Source organism: Arvicola amphibius, chromosome 7 (genome assembly GCF_903992535.2).
Source record: "Arvicola amphibius chromosome 7, mArvAmp1.2, whole genome shotgun sequence".
Lineage (NCBI taxonomy): Eukaryota > Metazoa > Chordata > Mammalia > Rodentia > Cricetidae > Arvicola > Arvicola amphibius.
In genome coordinates, this window is record NC_052053.1 from 135,339,274 (window position 1) to 135,349,074 (window position 9,801).

Genomic DNA, 9,801 nt, shown 5'->3' on the forward strand with positions numbered 1-9,801 from the left:
TATCAATTTCTGAGGGAATTATCAAACTAGACGGAGATTTACATAACACACAAAAGGCCCTTGGGTTCCTAGTTTGGCTTTGTTTGCAATCATATCACCTCTGAGTACACAGGAGTCATGGTGACACATACCCAGAACCCCAGCTCAAAAGACTGGAAGATTTAAAGTCTATGGCCAACTGGTGCTACATGCTAAGGCCCCACTTCAAAACAAAGGAATTAAAAATGAGAGAGAGACTATAGGCATGACAAATTAAAAATAATAAAAATAAACACTTTATGTTAAGTATCCAATCTCTGAAAATTTGGAAAAAAAATACAAAGTCCTTTAAAATTCTTGAAAATAGGTATACCATTATTATTTTCCAATTAAAAGTAAATCTTAAGTTGGGGGCGGAGCATGCACATGATAGAGGAAAACATGCCTGCCTCCCACAGTCTGAAGATGCAAGGAACAGGCTGTAAAATCAGTTCTCTTTATCCACCTTCACATGAGGTCTGCGGATTCAATTCAGGTCGACAAGCTTGTACGGCAAATGCTTTCACATGCTGAGCCATCTCACAGGACCCCATATAAAAGTTCAGGGACAGGGACTTCAGATCCCCGGCACCATAGAAGATGGTCCTAGCAGCACATATCTGGAGTCTGTTACTTCCCAGCTGGGGCAATGGACACAGGAGATACAAGCGGCTCACTGGCCAGCCAGGCTAACAGAGTACGTGGGGTCCAGGTTTAGAGAGATTCTGTTTCATATGTAAGGCAGAGAGCACCAAAGACACCCTTCTAAAACCCTTGGGTTCCACAAGCACAGGCAAGGGCACACACATATGTGCACATGCCCATGCATGCATGCACACATACAAACACAAGATAAATAAAATTTAAAGACAGAAAACTCATAATAGAAAATGTTGGCAAACACAGTTCTGATAAGAGGTTACAATTTAAAACACAAGGGATTCCAACCATTTAAGAAAACAACCTATTCCAATAGTAAGCAAAGGATATGAAAGACCTACTATGGTCAACATGAAGATGAAAAACTGTTCACCATCGGGAAAATGCGAATTAAAGCCACACTTCCTATCTGCTTGTTAGAATAGCTACTATCGAAAAAATCAAAGATACCAACAGTCCCATGGAAACTAGCATAGCTGTCAAGGAATAGGATACATGGCCAGTCTTCAAAACATTGAGGCAGAACTACTATTCGCTCCTGCAATACAAAGAACTCTATGTCAAAGGGGTATGTGCACTGTGATCATGACGACAGTTCTCGTAGCATCCAGAGAGGTGATCACCTTCAGTGTCCATCAGGATGAATGCACAGGGGAGAGTTTACTACAAGGTGGGTGGGCATGCAAGCCGACACATGAAACCCAGTCCACCAAGCCAGGGAAGAAGCACTTCAGTCTCACACAGGACCACAGAACTCTCACAAAAGAATGAGCATTAGTGGAACTCATCACTAGAGAAGTCCGGTTACAAAGTTTCTAATAGGGAGATATTTCGAGGTGAGTGGTTTAATCCCAGCTCTCCAGACGCAGAGGCAAGCAGACAAATCTCTTGAGGTCAAGATCAGCCTGGCCTACATAGTGAGTTCCAGGACAGCCAGGGCTTTGTGGTCTGTATAGTGAGACCCTGTCTCAACAAAACAAAGTAATATTCAGCTTAGCTCTTCTAAATACACCAAAGAAGGAAAGTGTACACTACCAACCAGGGTCATTCCAGTGAAAACCTTCCACGCCCTTTGCAAAGTCCTTTCCACACCTCTTCACATGCCGCGAATACCGATAAGCCTCCAGAGTTCTTGCTCTGGTTAGCAGCCTTTACAATGCCATTAATTAATAATTAAAGAAGCAGCTCATATAGTTTAAGGATTAATCGATCCCAAGAGTATTTCCACCATAAATACACTAATCAATAAATCCAGCCATAATATTTTACGTAGTACTACAGGCAAGTGTGTGTGTACAGTCAGTCATGTACGTAAAGGGTCCCTAGCAGCTCAGACCCTCTTTTTCCATGATATGCAATCATCCACAAGCATTTCTGGAAGTCTCCATGGCCACATAACTTTGCAACAGGCTATAACTGTATCACTTTCCTTCTGAGTCAATCACCCATGGAAAGCAATGAGCAGTCCTCCAGAGAGGAAACTGATTTCATTTTCTCTGTGCAAGTATCCTCCTAATTTATCTGAATCACAAGGCCTTTTCATTCCTTAACAAGCTGGGACTTCTAAGAGTCCTGCCATTGAGGCCTTTTCCATCTGTTTTGTGTCTGCTAACCTTGAAGTAAAACACCAATATTCATATCTAAAAATCAAAAACACTGTCCTAAAACTCACTTAGTGCCCCACACTCAAAAACCCAGGCACTTCTGTTTCTCACTCTCTCTCTCTTCTGGTTGTGGGTTGTCTGTTTTTGAGGCAGGGCCTCACGTAGCCCAGACTGGCTTTAGAACCAAATGTTGGCCTTGCTTGAGTTCACACTTCTCAAGTGCTAGAACTTCAGGTCTGAACCACCCAGCCCAGTCACTATTTGTGCACTCACAGAAATGACAAATACCTGACAACTGATCACACAAACCAACTGTACGCCATTTTTTCCCAGAATCAACCTGGCACCTTTCCTCCACCGCCTATTCCTTTACTTTGCTGTCAAACTACCAGAATCATAGCCCTAGTACAGCTTCTAAAATAAAGAAAATCTTAAAAGTTTACTAATGAGGCCAGGCGGTGGTGGCGCACGCCTTTAATCCCAGCACTCGGGAGGCAGAGGCAGGCGGATCCCTGAGTTCCGAGGCCAGCCTGGTCTACAAGAGCTAGTTCCAGGACAGGCTCTAGAAACTACAGGGAAACCCTGTCTCGAAAAACCAAAAAAAAAAGGTTACTAATGAAATTCAGTGATATTTAACAATATCCTGAGAAAATTCACACTAATTAAAATACATTGAGTTTTAAAAAGTCACAATTTTGAGATGTAAAGTTAACTATTAATAAGCAAAAGGCTAGAACCTATTAAGCAAATAATTTTCAACCACATCATGATAAATTTTTGCAAATCTTATAGGAGACACATTGAAAATACTAAGTCTTAATAGGGACCAAAGCAGAGGAAGAAATCTTAACTACATATTAAAAAGTAGTTTCATCACCCCAGCTGGAAAACATGAAGACACACGAATACACAAAATGAACAGTCTTCCAAATAAGTCAACTGCTTATTTAAAAAAATTTAAAAGCAAAAACTGAAGCTAAAAGTTAAAAACAAGGGCTGCCTAACTAGGCCTGTACTTTCAGTTCACACTGATGTCTTTCACAGGCTTCACAGTTTGATGTACGTATTAGTCTGCTTAATTGAGTAATATTCCCTTTTGCCTTACTTAAAATAGCTCTTAATGAATAACTCACATATTATCTCATTTCCACCGTTTCAATTAAATCTATAATTTGATAAATGCAAAACTGGATAGTTTCGTGTGAATGCTTATTATTGATATTACGATCACATATCTATGTATGCCCACTTTTTTTTAATTAAAACCAGCATAGTGACAACATCAGAAATGGAATGGAAGGAAGGAGGGAAAGGAAGAGGGAAGGGGGAGGACTCCACACTGTGGGGAGACTCAGCACAGAACCTGAATGAGAGCACTCAAGTGTGACTCTTGCTCTCATTTTTAACTCTCAACCTGCTTTGTCAGGAAGCCAAAAGTGACAGCGTCACCGACCTTAACTCTCTGCCTGGTTTCTGTCCAGGGAAACACCTGCTAAGCGTGACCAATAAAAAGATTAGGAAAACCCTTCAGGAGGCAGTGCATCCCAGTAGATTCAGAGATCTAACATTAACTAAATCATCCCCTAAATCCAAAGACCTGGTGGCTGGTGTTACCACTTGCAGACAGACAAGACAGACAGACAGACGTATGCGTTTGCACACACACACACACACACACACACAGTCATTTGTATCAAAAATACTTCAAAATGGGACTATTTACTGGGCTTTAAAAAAAAAGCCAGAGAAATTAAGTTTAGCAAAAAAGCTTCAAGTAATGAATTCTCTTCTGTTCAACTGCTGACAATATTCAGAAAAGGAAGTAAGATGTTTTCAAACTGGTCAAGAAAGCTCACCACTATGAAGGGCAGCTGAGCAAAGTGGTGGGTCCTGAACCAAGTCAGGACACCAGACTCCTAGCTCCAACTGGTTCACCAACAACTGTCTGACCTTGGACAAGTCTCTGGACTTCAGTCAGCTTGTCTACAAAATGTCTACGGAAAATCACAGATGAGATCAAAGGACAATTTATCTGAGTTTTACTTCAGAGAGGCAGCCCAAAGTAGTGCTTGATAAAATAAATCCATAGGAACTACCAACAGTGGAACACTACCAAGCTCTGCCACTACCAAGCCAGTGTGCTGTACACACACACACACACAAACACAAAGGTACACACACAGACAAACACTGCAACAAAGGAAGGTTTACTACTATCTGTGACCTGTTTAAAACACTGAAACATTAAGCCGTATAAAAATACAGAAGCTTAGAATGAATGCTCGGTCTATCCAAACCAAGACAATTACGCTGGCTTTAGCTCACTATTTTCATCGTGAAAAGATCAAAACTCTAAAAAGTTCTATCAAAAGGACATGCCGTACTACACAAACACAGGCAACTCTGAAAAGTTACTAACACTAATTTCTCGCCAAAATATGAGAATAAAAGAAACTGAACTGCTATTTGCTTTTTTAAATATACAACTAGTGACAACTTACGATAGACCCACATTCTGTGACAATGAAGGTAACCAGAAAACTAAAAATAAAATGTAGAACTAGGAAACCTGAGGTGAACTTCTAACTACTAGAAACGCGTGGGTTCCTCAGTTAACAGTCAACCGGTCGGGATTTCTCAGGTGCGACATACATGCCATGCTCAGGACACAGACGACAAACGAAGCCAAGTTCCAAAGGCTTGGAAAGTTCAGCGTCCTATTGTATCGTCGCTCTGAGCACAGTAAAAGCCACTTGTCTCAAATATTTTATTTCCCTTTCAGGCCAGGGTAGGACTGCTTCCCAATGGTCACTAACGCTGCTTATGACCCTCACAGCAGCTCACAAGAATGCCCACACCTGTCCCTGACATCGGGATCCTCACAGAACCACGAGTGCGCACGGTCCTAGGATTTCACCAAACCCACAGCGTCAGCCGTCCACACCTGCACGGACCATTCGCACAGCTATGTCACCTCCGGCCCCGAGTAAGTCCTACCCCGTAAGGTTTTGCCAGTGCAGGCAAACTCTACTTCTTCAAAGTGGGCACTGAGAAAAGGGAAACCGATTGGTCCATCGCCGCTGCCCTACTTCCCTTTCGGGACACAGGAGAAAAACTGTTCCGAGGGGGTCAAGGAGGGGGACGCACGGCCAACTGAACTTTGGGACCGAGGCACCGACTGCGGGAACGCGACGGGATGCGGGGGCCGAGGCGGAGGGCGCGAGGCCGGCGAGTCGAGGCGGCGGCGGGCAGAGCGGCTCGGGCCGGCTGCCACCGGCAGGATGCTGCCCCAACCCGGGGAGCCCGGGGAGGCCGAGCGGGCCCGGCAGCCCGGGGACGCTGACCGGGGGGAGGCCGGCCTCGGGCACCGGGACGCGGCGGAGGACACGGCGGCGGCCGCCTCGGGGCAGCGGGGCGCGGACGCCGGGAAGGCAGCGGCGGCCGGAGGAGGTGGAACTCTGCCGAGTCAGCACCGCGCCCACTCGGGGGCACTTGTGGGAGCCGGCGGCCGCCCGGGAGGGCCGGGTCGAGCCGGGTCCGGTGAAGCCGCCGAGCGGGTCGGGCCCAGCGCCGGCGTCGGTGCCGCTCGCCCGCCCGCCCGCCCGCCTCTCAGGTAAACAGGGGGGCGCCCTTACCTCTGTTAACATCATTCCACCCCGGGGGAGTGAGGTCCTCCCTAACCTCGCCGCATGGCAGCAGCCGTCGCAGCAGCGGAAACGACCCGGGTCGCCGCCAACGGCGGCAACTGCTGCTTCAGTCCCGTCCCGGGCGGCGGCTGGACTCGGCTCCGCTGGCTTCCCCCCGGACGGGCCGCTCGCGACGGACGCGCCGCCATCTTGGAAGAGCGACGTCCGCGTCTCCCCGCGACGTGCGCTCCTATTGGCCGGCGCGCCGGGCGCGGGCGTCTTGTGACCGTCTCCATGGCGCCGGCGCGCGCAGGGGCGGAGGCGGCGGGCGCTGGGCCGCACGCGACCGGGGTGCTGGGCGGCCGGCGGGGTCGGGGATCCCGGGGGAGGCAGGGGCGCGGGCGGGGGTCGCGGCGGAGGGACGTCCATCGCGCACGTCCCCCGACGCCGCCGAGGAGAGCCGAGGGCGCTCGGGACACGCTCGGGATACGCTCGGGACGGCGCCTTCGGGCGCGGGGACCTGAAACTGCAGCCGCCCCCGCCCGCCCGCCCGCGCCGCGCTGCTCCCCGAAACTTGGGCAGGAACTTGTCGCCCTACCTCCCCAGCGCTCCGGATCGAGTCGTCCGCTGGGCGAGCGACAGGTTGTCGGTGCGATCCCGGGCGGATCGTCTTCTTCACCCCGATCCTGGCACAGTTAGGGCTGCTGCCTCGCTGATTGGCCAGAAGCTGCCGAAGCTCGAAGGCTTAGGGTTTCTCCCATGGAGACTCTTAAAAAACCAAGCGGCTTTTGCCCGGTAGCTGCAGTCTCCATAGCATTATTGGGGTTTATTTTTAAAGCTGTATATAATTTATATAATGTTCTTATGTGTCCGAAGAAACGCGTGTCAATAGATGTCTCTGTCAGTAGTCCCGAAGTGAATGAGAGCTGCTGAGACCAGGACACCTCTCTCACTCCCACCTGTAAGGTGAATTATAGTAAAACAGCGCTCGCTTCTTCCTGACTGGCCGTGAAGGAATTTTCCTGAAGAACCTCGGCCATTACCAACGAATTTGCAAGGAAACTGAGAAGTGTTTGGACTTGGGAAATAAAACACTTGCATCGTGTTCTTACAAAAGGTTTATTATAAAAGGGATTGTGGAAAACTAAAGCCAGCACTTACTTCCTGTGTACTGGAATCTTAGCCCTTAACAATGGTACTATTGTGCTAAATGTAATTTAAGGATGTGCTCGTAAATTCTAATAGCGAGGAAAGCAACTGCATTACAAACCCTGTATTATCTCCCTTCGCTTGTGTGCACCCGAAGAAAAATTGATTTAAGCAATCATGTACTTCCAAAAAAAAAAAAAAGTGCTCCATTTAAAGTAGTAGCAAAGTAGTTTTTGTTTTATTCTGAAACTTATATCTAATTTCTCCTTTGCTGGAACAAGGGCATTCTAAGTTCTGAAATACAATAAAATATATTTCCGGTGGTGACAGATTAATCTATAAATAGGAAGCAAGATTGAAAACTACAAACTGCATTGATATTAAGAGAAACCAAGAGAAGAGACGACAAGGAACCTGGAAGAAGATACTGTTCCAACCTGTAAATAAGAATGCAGAAGGTTCATTAATGTTTAAAATAGCAACTAGTGAATTAAAACTTTAATTCAGGTGCCTGGCCTGAGTAGTCTGTTCTGTTTTTCCATCGTTTTCCCTTCCTAGAAGCAAGATTCTTTCACTTGGGGGTAGGAGGGAGCTTTTCTTCTCTTTCTTTCTCTTTCTTTCTTTTTTTTTGGGGGGGGGGGTGGTTTGAAACAGGGTTCTCTGAGCCCTGGGCCCTGGTTGTCCTTGAACTTGCTCTGAAGACCAGGTTGGCCTTGGACACAGCGATCTCTCTGCCTCTGCCTCTCTGCCTCTCTGCCTCTCAGCCTCTCAGCCTCTGCCTCCTGAGTGCTGGAATTGAAGGTGTGCTCCACCATCGCCAGGTTGTTTTCACTTTTTAAAAAAGTGATAAATTATGAGCCCTCAGTGAGCACGCACAAAGCCCGGGTTAACTCCCCAGCAGCACAGAAATCGGGTGTCGTAACAGTTGTCTGTGATCCCAGCTCTCAGGCTGTAGAGCCTGGAGAGTTGGAAATTCGGGGTTAATGTTAATTAAAATATAAATAAAGCAAGTTCAAGGCCATCCCAGGATGAGTGAGAGCCTGTGTGACGAGAGAGGAGTGGAAATTTGAGTGCAGGCATAGGTTTGCACACAAGCCTGTGTCATGACGTGGGCATGCCATTAGCATCAGAACTTTGTAGGCCTGGGAACAAATCGTGATTCCCAGCCCTTCCAATCTAATTTCCCAGCCAGAATCTTTTAATATGACCTAAAAAATCCTGTGCTGATTGGCATCCCGGTCTCCACCTACCCCGTACCCCCAACACCTATTTCTATAGGCACTTTGTTGTAGCTACACAGGCCGACTCCCTGCTCCTACAATAACTGGGCATCCTAGTGCTCAAAACCCTGGCACAATTAACTCTGTCCGGAAGAATCTTACCAAATACCGGCAGAGAACACCTTTGCCTCCCATCTAAAGTGTTGCCCCTTCCCTGCCATCTTCTCCTGTTTTCTCTGGTCTCTTCATGGTAGCTGTGCTTGCGAGTTTCTTCTTATTTTCTGTCTCCTAGTAGAATGCAAGCTTCGAGGAATCAGGAATTTCTCCTATGTTCAGTGATGTCTCCTTAGTGACCCAAGTGCTGGACGGGTTAATGTGTGGCACAGAGATGCTCAATGTGTCTTAAATGAAAGTGAGACATTGCCCAAGAGACCTCAGGAAAACACCCTAGTGAAAACCAGAAACAAGCCCTTTGTGTTGAAAATTAAGCTACTTAAAAACTAAGGTTGCACATTCGTATTTGTAATTATGAACTATATCTCTAGATGTCTTGTTACTCTTTGATAGAGTCTCAGTGTGTTCCTCTAGCTGGACCTGAACTCACTCTCTAAGCCAGGATGACCTTGAATTTTCGGTCCTGCCTCAGCTCCCGAGCAGCTAGGATTACTAGCCTGTCCAACCAAGCCTGGTTTCTCTTGACTGTCTTACATATATGCTGGATGTGTGTCAATTTACTAGCAAGGAAAGCAATCAAGTAAAATACACTATTGCAGAAAGTTACGGAAATTGAGTTATGTAGCTGGAAAAGAAAATGCTTACAGAAGCAAGTAACTTAAAACTCTAAACAAAGTAAGCCCCGGTTTAGAAAGGGTCGCAACTTCTTTCCCGTGGCCTCAAGGACATCCTATTCCTATTCCTATCAGCTGCTTGGAGGAAACCTGAGGCTGGAGGATGCTGGGCTGGCGATAAGAAATTTAAAACAAAACAAGCTTTCTTAAGAAGCACATGATCCTGTGAAAAGTCTGGTCCCACAGCTGTGTGGATCTGCCTGGTGAACCCTGGAGAGGATGTCACAGAAGAGGGGCTAGGCGAGTTAAGCCCTAGATACTTAAAACAGGCCCTTGACCTTGATATCAAAGCCTCCAGAGACTGAGAATGTCCATTGCCAATCTCTTTGGTTTTTCAAACAAAAACTATTGAGCTCCCCACAAATTGGATCTAATTTCATTTTGAGAAACAGAAAAAGCATGTGTCATTTACTTCCCAAATGAATTGCATCTCTCCAGCAATTTTTGTGTTTACATTTTAGCATCATAGGCCAATTTTAGTTCTATTTCTAACTCACAATGATACAGACTCACAGTATACAATGTAGTGCTGTGATACATGTATTCACTTAAAAATAAAATTAGCAAAATTGTATCTTGTATTATCTTTATGTAGAAACCTTCAATATCCTCACTTCTAACAATTTGAAACAAGTTATGCACTAATGGTGTACAAGGTCCTCTCCTGAGCAGTGAG

At 46.4% G+C, this 9,801-nt stretch overlaps 1 protein-coding gene across 2 annotated transcripts in view; it reads right to left on the minus strand.

Moving 5' to 3' along the window:
* Snx13 (sorting nexin 13) overlaps positions 1–6,598 on the minus strand; it is a 99,372-nt gene extending 92,774 nt beyond the window's left edge. Inside the window, exon 1 of one of the 2 annotated variants that reach the window (XM_038337728.2) lies at positions 6,507–6,598. Coding sequence is in view for 1 of the 2 variants with exons in the window: in XM_038337727.2 (XP_038193655.1) it covers positions 5,918–5,932 (15 nt within the window). In the remaining variant the exon portion in view is untranslated. Of the gene's footprint in view, positions 1–5,917; positions 6,145–6,506 lie in introns of those variants that run through there. The other variant, XM_038337727.2, reaches the window with a different exon arrangement.
* Between the last annotated feature and the right edge of the window lie 3,203 nt (positions 6,599–9,801).